This window comes from Antechinus flavipes, chromosome 3, assembly GCF_016432865.1.
Source record: "Antechinus flavipes isolate AdamAnt ecotype Samford, QLD, Australia chromosome 3, AdamAnt_v2, whole genome shotgun sequence".
Lineage (NCBI taxonomy): Eukaryota > Metazoa > Chordata > Mammalia > Dasyuromorphia > Dasyuridae > Antechinus > Antechinus flavipes.
Window position 1 is genome coordinate 584357156 of NC_067400.1, and position 14569 is coordinate 584371724.

The 14569-nt window shown below is 34.1% G+C and overlaps 1 protein-coding gene across 9 annotated transcripts in view; it reads left to right on the top strand.

Moving 5' to 3' along the window:
- Positions 1 to 14569, top strand: part of HP1BP3 (heterochromatin protein 1 binding protein 3) — a 32335-nt gene that overhangs the window by 2365 nt on the left and 15401 nt on the right. For 3 of the 9 annotated variants that reach the window (XM_051988338.1, XM_051988329.1, XM_051988330.1), the window contains exons 2-6: positions 3682 to 3879; positions 4309 to 4405; positions 8781 to 8928; positions 10242 to 10401; positions 14161 to 14304. In XM_051988338.1, coding sequence (XP_051844298.1) covers positions 3784 to 3879; positions 4309 to 4405; positions 8781 to 8928; positions 10242 to 10401; positions 14161 to 14304 — 645 coding nt within the window. In that variant the 5' untranslated portion in view covers positions 3682 to 3783. Of the gene's footprint in view, positions 1 to 3035; positions 3228 to 3681; positions 3880 to 4308; positions 4406 to 8780; positions 8929 to 10241; positions 10402 to 14160; positions 14305 to 14569 lie in introns of those variants that run through there. The other 6 variants (XM_051988333.1, XM_051988334.1, XM_051988331.1 and 3 more) reach the window with 5 other exon arrangements.

Here is a 14569-nt window from a genome sequence, read left to right on the forward strand (position 1 = left end):
TGTTATTTATAATTTTTTTTTGCTTTTATAAAGTATCTTTTTTGTTGACCGTATTGACATTTCTGAGAGAAATCAAATCCTTGTTCATTAATTCTGATTTTTTTTTCCTAGTGACTTCCATAAGAGCCACAAACTTCATACTTAAGTAGAAGCTTGTTTTTCTCTAGGCTAAAGTGTATTGTGAGTGAGTTTTGTTTGCTTTGTTAATTGGAGAATTGTAAAAAAGTTTAATGACTACATTATCCTTTCTCTGCCCCACCCCCAACGGTGGTTCACTAACTAGCCTGAAGTGAAATTTTTATCTGTGTGACTTTCCTAAATCTATGTATAGTCAGTCTTTTGGCTTGCTGTTTCCTTAGCTATGTTAAAAGACTTTACTGTGATTAGCTTGCTTTGTCCCCGACCTACTCTAAAGCTGCAGTTTTAAATACTTTTGCTTTTCACTTAGTAAATATTTTTCTACATTGCATACCCAAGGGCTTTTTTTGTTTATTTTTCAGGTTCTTTTTGAGCATGCAGAATATAATATTAGATGATTCCAGATTTCTTGAGAAACTTGTTTATTATGTGGGAAGAGAGGGGGAAGGGGTGGTGGATATAATAATATATCATAATTATCGCAATTCTACAGGTACTTTTTTTTTTCAAAAGAGTACAGCATATTTCTTTCCAGTTATGTGACTCCTTGGAAGCAGAATCAATTTTTTTGCAACATCTACACAATGCCCCCATTAAGCATGAATATTTAGAGTTCCGAGATAAACAACATATCTTATACATGTTTTCTTTTGCTAGGGTGGAGTTACTTCCAGAAACACACTAGAGTAGAGTTGTCTAAATTTACTTAAGTTTTCTCTAAACTCCCAAAAATTTTCTGATGAAATCAGATCAAAATGTAACTGGGAAATGCTTAACAAAATAAAAATACAATACAACATAGATAATGTTGTTTTGTGGTTTCCTAAGTCAATATATGATCTTCAGAGATTTATTTCTATTTGAGTTTGATACCCCTGGTCTAAAGTGCCCTATGTTGTATATTTAAAGTGAAGTTCTTACATTCTCCTTTATTTGGATCCTAATGTTTGTTGTGGAATGAAAGTTTCACTATCAGTCAATTAACAAGCATTTAGTAAGTGCTTACTATGTGCCTTCAGAAATCCTGGGGATACAAATTAAAATAGTGGAATAAAACAAAACAAAGGAAAACATCTCAAGCATCTAGAATAAGGTTGTGGGACAAAACAAAAACCAACAAATGGTCTAGTGTGACTGGGTTGTAGTACATATAAAGAGGCACAAAATATGAAACTAGAAAGGTAGGGAAGAGGAAGGGTGTTTGGGTTGTGGACAATTTTGCAGCTTATTTGAGCAGTGAATAGAATATAAGGCCTGGAATAAGGAAAATCTGAGTTCAAATTGCATTTGGGACACTTGGTAGCTATTTGACCAGTTTCCAGAATTGTTAAACACCTACCTTACAAAATTGTTGTGAGAATCAAATGAAATAGTATTTGTAAAGTGTTGAGCAAGCAACCTGCTCATAGTAAGCCCTTAATAAATTCTTGCTCTCTCCCCACTCCCTTCACTGCCAAATGGAAGGCTGTATTTTATCCTCCAGGAACTAAGAGCCATTGGAATTGAATGGGAGTATGGAGTTTCATTTAGCTATAGTATTTAGCTGCTTATCTGTCAGCTTTTTGTTATTTTTTAAATCCATTGTGTTTAAGAATGAGTAGTTATTCTAGGACTTGCTTAATCACTAAAAAAATAAGTTAAACAATGTCAAGAATGCTGTGATATTTGGTTAAAAAAATAAACATACCTTGAATGTGACATTTGGAAAGGATTTAAATCTTGCATATTTAAAACAATTTTTTTCCTTTGGGCAACTCGAATTAATTAGCTGATGTGATACATTTGTCGATATATATTTGTATTGATTTGTAACTTTTCAGAATGGCTGGGTTTTCATGATTTCAAAGCTCCTGCCTTAGATTTCTTGAATGAACAGAAATGAGGGGAAAGACTCATTCATGCATCAACATAGACATTCATGCTAAGTATGCACCTGCTGTTAACCATTTTCAGTTGAAAGATTTTTGTGTTCCCTCAACTCTTACACTATTGAATGTCACACATGTTTCTTTTTAAAAGTATTTTTAGAAAAGAAATAAGAATCCCCATAGTGTGTGCTAGGGTCATGTGACCAAAAACTCATCAGAAAAGAATTTTTTGAGGCACTTTACATTTTTAAAAGGGGGGGGACCATATCTTGAGAATACATTATTTCTAAATTGTCATCTTCAAATACATAGTTTTTGAAAGAATGCATTTATCGACTAGTTTTCTGGATGGTATAGCCAGGATAGAGGATAGGTAGAGTCCTGGCCCTGAAGTCAAATAGATCTGAGTTCAGATTCAGCCTCAGTCTCTTAACAGCCTGGGCAAGTCACTTCACCCTTCAATTTCCTGCAAAATGGAAATACTAATAGCATCTACCTCACAAGATTGTCCTGATGATAAAATTAGATAATATTTGTAAAGCACTTGGCAATCTTTTAAAGTGCTTATATAAATGCTAGCCATCATCATCACTACTACTACCATCACCATTATATCAGAAGCAAGTGTAAACTGCCCAGTTTCCTTGAATTCATTGCTTTGGGATAAGACTCCAAATGACCTCAAAATTTGGCATTTTTCCTTGTTATTTATGGTGTTCTCTATGGTTTTGAATCCTAAGATTCTTCACAATTGTCCCCTTAGAATTGGAAACCTGCATGTTTCTAATTAGACTTGCAGCCAAATCTAGACGTTTTGAAATAGCTGATTTTACTATTTTGCTACTTTATGCTTTTTTCCACAAGTGCAGAGGTACAAAAAATAAGTTGATTTAAAAAAAAAAAAAAAACTAAACACATAGGCAAAGTAGAATTTTTGTTATAAAATATATTATTTCAACCACTGTTTGTCACAATTTTAAAAAATCATTGAGAAATTGTATTGTCTTAAAGTATTTAATTGTGCTTTTGCTCTGTCTTTTGATTATTTAAAAATATGAAAAGTAAATCTTTGAAACTTAGTGTAGTGCTGCTCTTTTAAAGCCTAGCTTTGCTTCCCAGGTTTGTAAAATCTCCCTGTGATGCAATATTCTCTGCCAGCACCATCCTCCTGAGAACGGTGTGGATTTCCCTTTAAAGGAGAAGAAAATTGCTTTTCTAACTGTAAGACTATAGTGCAGATAGTTTAGACTTTCTATAGCTGTTCCTTTTAAACTAAAACCCTTCTCTCTTTTCTCTGGAACAGAACTCCTTATAATCTTATACTTTCCTCTTTAAATTCATAGATAAAAGTAGATTTAATTTTATATGAGTTTTTTGCCTGGCCTTTTCTCCTCTGTTCATCTGCAAGGCTCAATACTGAACAGACTCCTGCTTTGGCTTTTGCATTTGTCTTAGTTGCTGCTTTAAATAGTTTTATATTTTGTTAGCTACTTTATCATATTTTTGAAGATAACCAGATCATTTCCCATATACATATATATGTATGTATGTGTGTGTATATATACATATATATATATGTAGCTATATACATTCCTTTGGATTTAAAATAAGTTTAGACTTTTTAGTTTAGTTTTGTTTTTGTTAACCTTCACACCAGGTCTTTTCTGTACTTTAGGTTGACTCCTCACTGCACTGTGAAACCATTAGGAAAAATCCTTGTGGTTAAAAGCTGAGGCTTCAGAGTGTAACCTGCACTTGGGCCTAGAAATTAATTTAAATGGCGACTGATACGTCTGAAGCTGAACTCGTCCATCCTAAGGCACTCCCACTCAGAGTAGGAGCTCAGCTGATCCACGCGGACAAGTTAGGTGAGGTAGGGGCTGGCCCGTTCTTGAAGCTCGCCCTTGGATCCGTCCCTGACTTCCAGCCCTGCCAGGGGCTACGTGGTGGTGCATTCTCCCTCCCCTACTTTTAGGAGCCTGGGTTATAAGTGTCAGAACCAGAGGTGTGCAGGTATCCTTTTTATCTCCCACTCTTCTAATTCCTGAAATCCTTTGAAGTTTATTCCAAATAAAACATAATTAATTTTGGTTACCACTTTAAATATGAACATGAAAAGTTTGAGATGCATTTCCTAAAAAATCATATTCACCTTCAGAGAACTTACCCTGGAGTCAGCTTGAAGATTTCTCCAACATCTTCTAACACCCAACTAGGCCCCCTTTAAAATACAGAAAAGATTTAATTCAGCAACATTGTCAAAATTATTTAATTTTGGCTATCTCTGAATTTCTCTTTGAAGGTTGAAGATAACACCATGCCCATTCGTCGAGCTGTGAATTCTACCCGTGAAACTCCTCCCAAAAGCAAACTAGCGGAAGGTGAGGAGGAGAAACCAGGTAAAGTGAAGCAGTGATAGAAATTGCTTTATTAAATAAAGTGTCTTTCTGCTGTACTGTGAACTATTACGATTGTTTCCAAATTAAACCTGAAATAGAATTTTCATTTAAAAACAAGAAGGCAAGGGTAAGTATAAAATGAGGAGGCTGGACCAGATGAGATTTTAAATCCCTTTCCAAAAGTAGAAGCAGCCACAGGCTTTGTGGGTAGGGTAAGGTTTTATGTCTTGGCAGTATGAAAGTCTGGGGAGTAGAATTTCCTGAATTGCTTGAATAACATAAATGAAATCACTTAACAAATAGGCCACTGGAAGAATTCTCTGCATAAGATTCCCTTCAGACCTGTGAAAATTTTAAAATTTCAATAACTCTCTATTAAAAATAAGCTATAGATATAGATATATGAATTGTTTTTGTTGTTTTAAAATCTCACAATACCCTTTTGAGATATTTGAAGGAACCTCAAATTTTTGACAAAATGAAGACTAGATTTGACTAGCTTGGATTGATTTTACAATTAGTTTTAATTTTCTGAGTGTATCCAAAAGAAAAAAAATTTCTGAGTGTATCCAGTGGCCAAAGAAGAGAAACCTCAAATGCAAACTTGGTGGCAAAAGATAATCACCTTTAATAGTTATATTAGGGGAAAACAGTATATTAATTCATGTGTTAATAATAATATGTATGTATTCTTTTTGTATGCAATTCATGTGTTAATTATCTTTATTATTTTGTATGTAATTGTTTAGAGATTAATATTCTGAACTGTCCTTTCTAAGTAAAAGTTTGATAAGGCTCAGTATATAGTTTTTTTCTTTAGTTAGCATTATTCGAACAAGACTCAACTCAATTCAACAAATGTTTCTTAGGTGCTTACTAAGCAGGATACAAAAACAAAACCATCCCTGTCTTTAAGGGATTTACAACTTTTCTACACAGATAAGTAAACGTATAACATGTATAAAAATTAATACATGAGCCTATAATTAGCTTTGGAAGTAAATTAAAAGGCAGTATTTGAGTATGCTTCTATGTATGTATGTAATTGAAATTACAATACTTTTTTTTTTTAGGTTTGAACTTTATTTATTTTTATTATTATAGCTTTTTATTGATAGAACATATGCATGGGTAATTTTTCAACATTGACCCTTGCAAACACTTCTATTACAACTTTTCCCTTCCTTCCCTCCACCCTCTCCCCTAGATGGCAGGCAGTCTTATACATGTTAAACACGTTAAAGTATATAATAAATACAATATATGTGTACATATTTACATAGTTCTCTTATTGCACACAAAAAATCAGATGTAGAAAGGTAAAAATAATCTGGAAAGAAAAAAGTGCAAGCAGTCCTTGCTCATTTCCCAGTGTTCTTTCCCTGGGTGTAGCTGGTTCTGTTCATCACTGATCAAGTGGAACTGAATTGGATCCTCTCATTGCCGAAGATAGCCACTTCCATCAGAATTGATCCTCATATAGTATTGTTGTTGAAGTATATAATGATCTCCTGCTTCTGCTCGTTTCACTTAGCATCAGTTCATGTAAATCTCGTCAAGCCTTTCTGTATTCATTCTGCTGGTCATAATACATTTCTTGAATAAACATATAAGTATAAAGATAGAAGAACTATTTGTTATTAAAGTATGGAGTAAATCAATATAACACTCTATACCACAGATTCAGTTTACATTTTAGATCAAATTATGTTTCCTATATATGGTATAATGTATAATGCATCTTAATGCATTTCTTAGCACAGCATGAAGTGTCTATCACAGTTGATATCTGCTACCACTCCCTTAACATTTTTATCAAAGGCTTTTATTGTGATATTAATTTTGAAATTGAAAGCATATGAAGGAGCTATTAAAGAACTTGGGTTGAAACATGCTTTAAAATCTGAGAGAAAAAAAATAATGAACATCATTGGATGGGCTGGAAGATTGAAATAACACACAAGAAAGATAACAGATCAGCTTCCCAAATTGAGAGAGTGAATGGATATACAGACCAATTAAAAGTGAGAATTGCAAGTTGGATTAGTGAATTTATTCATTCTCTCACTATTCATATAATGGTGTCTCAAAAGTCTTTATGCCTTAAAATTGCACTAACACTTTTGGGATACCATTTGTCAAGATAAAAATAGATAGATATACATGAACTGATACAAAATGAAGAAACTAGTCAAGAAAACAAATGCAATAATTACACATTGGAAATGGAAAGAACAACCATCAAAAAAAAGTCAGTATTAATCTAAGGCAATCCTAATAGACTTTGGACAGAAAATGCCATCTGCATCCAGAAAAAGAACTATGGAGATTGAATGTAAATGACCACATCCTATGTTCACTTCTTTTTGTTTTTTTTCCCTCTCCCATGGTTTTTTCTTTTCTTCTGATTTTTCTTTCCCAATGTGATTCATAAAGCAATGTGTATTTTTAAAATAATTAATTTTAAAAATCAATGTTAAGCAGTTATATAAAATAGCAAGCATGACCTGAAAGATTTATAAAAAGACACTCTTACTCCAATCTTGTAAAAATGGTTGGTCTATAAGTATTGCATTTTTCAGCTTTTCTTTGTAGTGATTAGCATGAAATAAAGGTTTTACCTAACTTGGTTTCCTCCCTTCCCCTCACCTCAGCTTTTTAAGAGAATTATAATAATAAAGTTGATTAGTTGTTGGTTCCCAGGGTAACTAGGATCAAAGAACAGTTGATTCTGTCTCTTTAGACCTTAATAATGCAGCACTTTTCTCCCTTCAAGACTCATTACTTATGTATTTTATGACTGTGGCATTCTATAGAGCAGGGGTCCTCAAACTTTTTAAATAGGGGGCCAGTTCACTGTCCCTCAAAACTGTTGAAGGGCCGGACTATTTTGGGACTTTAAATAAAGAAACTTCATAGCCCTGAGTGAGAGAGATAAACGTCCTCAGCTGCCACATCTGGCCCGTGGGCGGTAGTTTGAGGACCTCTGCTATAGAGTTTCTAAGCCATTAAGAAGCACATTTTCCCAAAGAGATCATGGTTGGACCAGTTCAACATTTCAAACTTTCACAAGTGAAAGAAGTTTTCTTTTTTTTTTCTTTCAAGTAAATTTTTGTGGCTATCTGGAGGGTTTTTGTATTGCTTCAGTTTCCTCTCTCCATACTCATCTCAATAAACCATCTCATTTAATAGTACATTTTTTAAGACAAAAAAAGAATAATCAGCATAACTGATCAATAACTGAATGACTGAAAATATGTGCAGTGTGCCCTATTTAAGGCCCTCCCCCATCCATGAAGGGATGAACTGAGTAGCTGTGTTTATTCTTTATAATTTCTTGACTATTCCCTCTGTCAATTAGTTCAGATAGATCTGATCTTTCTTCCCTGTACTTGTCGCATTAATTTCTTACAGCAAAGTCATATTCTGTTACATTCATGTACTACAATTTATTTAACCATTCCCAGTCAATGGACTTATAATTTGTTTCTGATTCTTTGCTCTTATAAAAAGCGCCACTAATAAACGACTATACATATTTTGTATATGTATACATATATTTGTAGATATTCTGATCAAAGTCCTCCTTGTGGTAAAAGTTTTGTAAGCAAACTGTTAACAAATTATTTAACAATCACGTGAAAGACTGCTTTAGATAATAAGAAAAATGTGCACCAAAACAATACTAGGAGTGGTCAGTGGTCAGTGAAGTTATGTGAAAATAAGCATTTGTTGGTGTTAGAACTGTGAATAACTAAAACCATTTTGGAAGAAGCTGTCTATTCAAAGTTTTTAGTCAGAGTTGAAGTTCTGGAAGCTGCCCAGACATAAAGACAGAGTAAATGCCGACATTCTCTCCAAGTTTTCAGCTTGAGCTTTATGTAATGGTGGCCTTATGTTTATTCTTCCTTTATGTACATAGCATCTACTTGGAGAATGTTTGATTAACTAGTCTTTCTCTTTATTATGTCAGCCACTTGGCTGATAAATTTTTTCAGATATAACAATCATGAGACATGGATGAATTGTAATTTTTAGGAAAGTACATAAACAAATGAAATAACAGATTTTTTTAGTACATACGTGCATATATTTGGTTTCCCTTTTCATAGTTGTGCTAGATCAGTATCTCATTTTGTTATATTGATATAGATTCCTGCCCTGCATAAGTTATTTTAGTGATTTGCAGAATAAGAAATGGCTATACTCAGGATTTATAATGTTCATTTGAGGCTGATTTCAATATTCAGAGGTTTACTGAATATTTGTTAAAAATGAGTTGTTGTTGTTTTTTAAATCAGAATTTTATTTTTCCTTTTAGTGTCTCTGCTTAAGGTTTCTAAATATTCTTGCAATTGTATTAATACAATTTTAGAACCAGATGTAAGTTCAGAGGAGTCTGCTTCTACTGGAGAAGAACAAGAAAATGAAACTCCACCTGCTACATCAAGTGAAACTGAACAGCCAAAGGAACCAGAGAAAGAGGAAAAGGGAGAAAACAAGCCTGAAGAGACCAAAAAGGAGTAAGTGTTTGTGCCCTCTTCTAAATTATAGTTATTGATGAATCAGATTTCTCATAAAAAGAAGAGAGAGAATTATTTCATTGCAGATTTGGAGAAGAAAACATAATACCACCTTGTAGGTTTTAAAGTTAGATACAACTATACTTTGAACTGATGGAACTAATAGTTCAGATAATCCAAAAATAATTCAGTTTTGGATTTAGAACTTTTTTTGTTTGTGGCAATTGGGGTTAAGTGATTTGCCCAGGGTCACACAGCCAGGAAATATTTAGTGTCTGAAGTCAAATTTGAACTCATATCTTCCTGACTTAAGGAATGATGTTCTATCCACTATACTAACTAGCTGCTCCCAGAACATGTTTTTATACTTAAACTTTTTTGAGTGTGAATGTATTAATTTTGCCATTCATAAAGCAACACTTTTGAGAAAATGATTACTATAAAGATCTGATTTGGAAGAATTTTACTAATTTTTTTGTTAACTCCATTTGAAGAATGTCACTTAATAACTAAAAGTAAAAATTGTTATTCTTTCCCATCTCTCTCAGATTGCTAATTTACACTTTTCCTTAAAAGAGGGTCTTTTTGAATGGTATTAAATAGTATTAATTTCTTAAATTTTGAAAGTATGATTTGCCATAGTTGATCTGCAGATGGTGGAATTTGGTCATGAAGAGTTGCTCCCCTGTTATTCACAGGAAAGTAGGTAGCAATAAGAAAGACTTAAAATTCATTACAGACTTTCCATTCTTGACCTAAGGAATGTTAATTATCCCCATATTTAATAATTTTTATAAGAGAAAAAATCCTCAGGAACTATTAATCCCAGGTTTAAATTTTCTGGAAGTCCTTTACCCTTCTTTGTTTTTGCAGATAGGTTCTAAAAATTGTTACCTGTATAATTGCAATTTGTGTAATTGTCAGAGGGCTTATTCTATGCTTATAAGTATCTTAACGATACTGAATTTACTATTGAGTAATTTAATCCAAAAAAATGTTTACTAACAGTGTTATAGGTCAATTTCAATTTTTATTAAAATTGTTAATAGACATAACTTTTTTCTTTTTTTGACTTAATTTTTTCTTTGTCCTGGATCTCCAGGCATTGATAATCTGAGTGATTCTTCTTCCTTGCAATAAAAACATAAACATCTTCTGGTTCATCTATGGAACTTCATGTATTAAAAATCATGCCTGTTATACAAATTCTTAGATTTTAAGAAATAACATTACCCTGGTTGCCTTTCCTTTCAGAAATGACCATGTTTAAAAATTTACCTTGCTTAATTAAGCTTTTTGTCATTGTTTTAAAGTGAGAAAGATCAGACTAAAGAAAAAGAGAAGAAAGTGAAAAAAACTATCCCTTCCTGGGCTACTCTTTCTGCTAGCCAACTTGCTAGGGCACAGAAACAAACTCACATGGCTGCTTCTTCACGCCCCAAAATGGATGCAATCCTAACGGAGGCCATTAAGGCAAGTGAAAATTCACTTTAAATTTATATTCTTAACAGTCCAGTTTTATGTTTGTTTTGTTCAACATCTGCTTACTTTTTAAAAAAGGATTTTTTTCCAGGAAATCTAAGTCTTAAATTTTACTGTTCAGCAAAGATTTGAATAGCAGAGAAGAAGTGTAATGTTTTAACTCTTTTTAAAAATAATATTTTCATCTGCCAAGTCTTGTTAATTAAAATTAAACTATTATTTAAAAGATATCTTAGCATATGCTTTTTAGATTATAAAATTTCTCTTTTAAGCTAATAAATGGGTAAAGAACTATAATCTTTAAAAATTATCCTCTTCAGGTAGCTTTTAAGATTACTAAGTATTGTTTCTTAGGTATGTCTTTAGCACTATTTTATACTGTTTTAAATAATTTTGGGGGCTGAATGTGACATGAGGTAATTTAAGATTATTCATAAGTGAATCGTTTTGAGGGTTGATTTTTTTTTTCCCCAAAAAACCCTTTTTGTTTTTTTCATTTCCATTTTCACAGCCAAGTTTCTGATAAAGGTATTATTGGACCCACTTCAGGTTCATTCATTTAGGGGCAAGTGAATAGAAATGTGTAATATGATTTCAATAGTCCATAGTCAGAGATTATCTGGAATTTTGTATTCTCTTCTGGTCACCATAGAGATTGATATGCTGGAAAGGATCCAGAAGGCAACCAAGATGGTGAAGAGCCTTGAGAATATGTCATAAAAAAGGTCATTGAAGTAGCTGAAGATGTTTAGTCTAGAGAAGAGAAGACCCAGAACTGAGTAGAAAGGGGGGTTGGGGGAGAGGGGATGGTCAAGAATCATCTTCAATCATAAATTTGACCAGTTCAATATTATACTGTCCGCTATTCTTTGTCTGATTATTGACAGATGCCTTGCTAAAACCTCAATCCAGCATTACTACCAACATCTGTCTGTTCTGAACTAATATGTGACTAGACAGAACTGAAAGAAATCAAGCTGACTTGGCCCATCATAGATCTGGACTATCTCAACTGGGTTCTCACTTTAGCAAGGCAATCCCTAATTGTCTGTTACCTTCATAATTGATTTTTCATTCTTCTTCCCACAAAAACTCACTTAAAACGTCTCACATCTCCCTCTTTTCCCTTCTCAGATAAGGATCACTGCTCATTCAACATGTCCTTCCTCAAAGACTTTTGATTTATCCTATTCTATTTTCTTTGACTCCAGTTTCTAATAAAAAGACCCCACTAATACCAGTTCTTTCCTTCTCTCAAGCTACCTTAATGTATCTCTTTTACAACCAAACTACTAGAAAAAGCAGTCTGTATAAGTTCATTTCTTCATCCTATCCTATCACAACTTAGTATTTTGCAGTCTTTCTTCTGACCTCATCACCTGAATGAAATTACTCTCTCCCAAGTTTTCAGTGACTTCTTAACTGTTAAATCTAGTGTTTTTTTTTTTTTTTTTTTTAACCAGTCTTCATCTTTCTACAGTATTTCACACTGTTGAATACTCTTTCCTCCTGGCTTGGCTTTTTTTTTTCCTGGATTTTCATGTCGCTCTCAGCAAGCTTTTATTGAGTCTTGGCTATGTGTTAAGTAGATATTGTGCTACGTGTCTTTCTCGTCTAGTTGTTTTTTTGTTTGTTTTTCCCATTTGACTACTACTTCTCAGGCTTCTTTGCTGGCCCCTCATCCTATAAATGTGCCCCATTCTTCTCTTTCCATTCTCTCTCTTGGAATGTCATTTGCATCTGCTAAGTGTATATATACTTATATCTGTATAGCTAATCTCTCTTTGCTGAGTACAATCCTGTGTCTACAACTGTCTGTTGTATATTCCAAGTGGTGTCTCCTGGAAACATTCCACATACTGCTTGTCTAATAAATTTATTCTCTCCCCCCAAAAACAACCTCTATTCCAAACTTGCCTCTTTCTATTGAGTTTGCCTTCTATAGTCTTAGTTCACAACTTTGGCATTATCATTAGCTCTTCATTGTCCCTCATCCCACACACCTCAACAGTTGTCAGCCATTACCATTTCTACCTCCACAGTATCTTCTATATCTAACCCCTCCTTTCTCTGTTCATCCAGGTTCTCATCCATAGTCTCTTGTTCTCTTCTCTCCAGTGCATCCTCTACACTGTGGCCAATTTTTCTAAAGGCTAGGTCTGATCATGTCACTCTCTGGTTACCTTTAGGATCAGATAATAGAAACTCTCTGGCATTTAAAGCTTTTCACACCTTCCCAGTCTTGTAGTGCCTTGTTCCCATTTCTGAGCTCCATGGACCAAATTAACTTTTTTTATGCTCTCTCTCACACCCGACACACCATCTGGCGTCAGGCTTCCTTCTCTTCTTATCTCTGCTTCTTAGACTCCCCTTAGAATGATTTGAGATTCAATTCAGGCTTATCTTCTCTAGTGAAACCTTTCCTGAATCTGTCCCCCAGCTACTAATCTCCTCCTTCCCAAAACTGCCTTGCAGATTCCAGTGTTTGTCCTATAAAATCCCTTTCATTTTGGTCCCATCTGACAGCTTTTGTCATGCTCTAGACTCAAGTGACCTTCCAGGGCTTCCCATATGACATCTCATCACTCATACTTAGCCTTGGTAGTGGCCAACGCTGGGCCTGGAATTCTCTCCCTCCTCTTCTCTGCCTCAGAGAGTTCCTCAATTCCTTCAAGACACAGCTCGAGCACCACCTTCTTTCCTGATCCTCATCAACTAATAGTGCCCCGCTTTTTTATTTAATGGCTCTGTTTTTATTTTGTCAGTCAGTAAATTTTAAGTACCAGGTCCTATATGTGCTAAGAACAGGGGATTTAAAAGAAGAAAGAAAAATGGCAGTCCCTATTCTTTTTTTTTTTAAATAGGTTTTTATTGACAGGATAATTTTTTATAGCATTACCCCTTGCATTCTCTTCTGTTCCGATTTTTTCCCTCCCTCCATCCACCCCCTTCCCCAGATGGCAAGCAGTCCTATACATGTTAAATAGGTTACAGTATATCCTAGATACAATATATGTGTGTACAACCGAACAGTTTTCTTGTTGCACAGGGAGAATTGGATTCAGAAGGTATAAATAACCTGGGAAGAAAAACAAAAATGCAAGCAGTTTACATTCATTTCCTAGTGTTCTTTCTTTGGGTGTAGTTGCTTCTGTCCTTCCTTGATCATTTGAAACTGAGTTAGATCTCTTTGTCGAAGAAATCCACTTCCATCAGAATACATCCTCAAACAGTATCGTTGTTGAGGCATATAATGATCTCCTGGTTCTGCTCATTTCACTTAGCATCAGTTCATGTAAGTCTCGCCAGTCCTCTCTGTATTCATCCTGCTGGTCATTTCATAGAACTAATAATATTCCATAACATTCATATACCACAATTTATTCAACCATTCTCCAATTAATGGGTATCCATTCATTTTCCAGCTTGTAACCACTACAAACAGGGGAGTCCCTATTCTTGAGAAACTTACATTTTTGGAGAGGACAGTGTGTACTATGCATATTGTCTTTGCCATTAGACTATGAGTTCTTAAAGTAGGGAATATCTTTTGCTTTTCTTTGTATCTTCAGTGCCTAGACCATAGTAAGTACTTAAAAAATGCTGGTTTGTTGACTTGTACTAGTCCATATATTCAGTGTCTTTCCCAATAGAATGAAAATTCAATCCTAAAAGCAGGGTTTTTAGCAACTGTCACATAATAAGTGCTTAATGAATGTTGGTTGATTGACATAATTGATTTTTTTTCAGGCATGCTTTCAGAAAACTGGAGCATCAGTTGTTGCCATTCGAAAATATATCATTCACAAATATCCTTCTCTGGAACTGGAGAGAAGGGGCTATCTCCTTAAGCAAGCATTGAAGAGAGAATTACAGCGAGGAGTCATCAGGCAGGTAATGATTCAAACAAAGGGAATTTTCATGCCTTATATTACAACGCATATTAATGTTGTATTGTATTGTAACATATATGAAGTATGTTATCAATTAGTTCTTACTTTAAAGAGTCTAGAGAAGCCAGGATAGAGAGAATTCAGCTCACGATAAAGAAATCAACTTTGATACAAAGAAAGATGATTCAGACAAAACCTTTAAATGCTAAAAAGAGCATCTGAAAAATTATCTTGAAGAAGAATAATTTCTGCCCTATTAAGAAAAA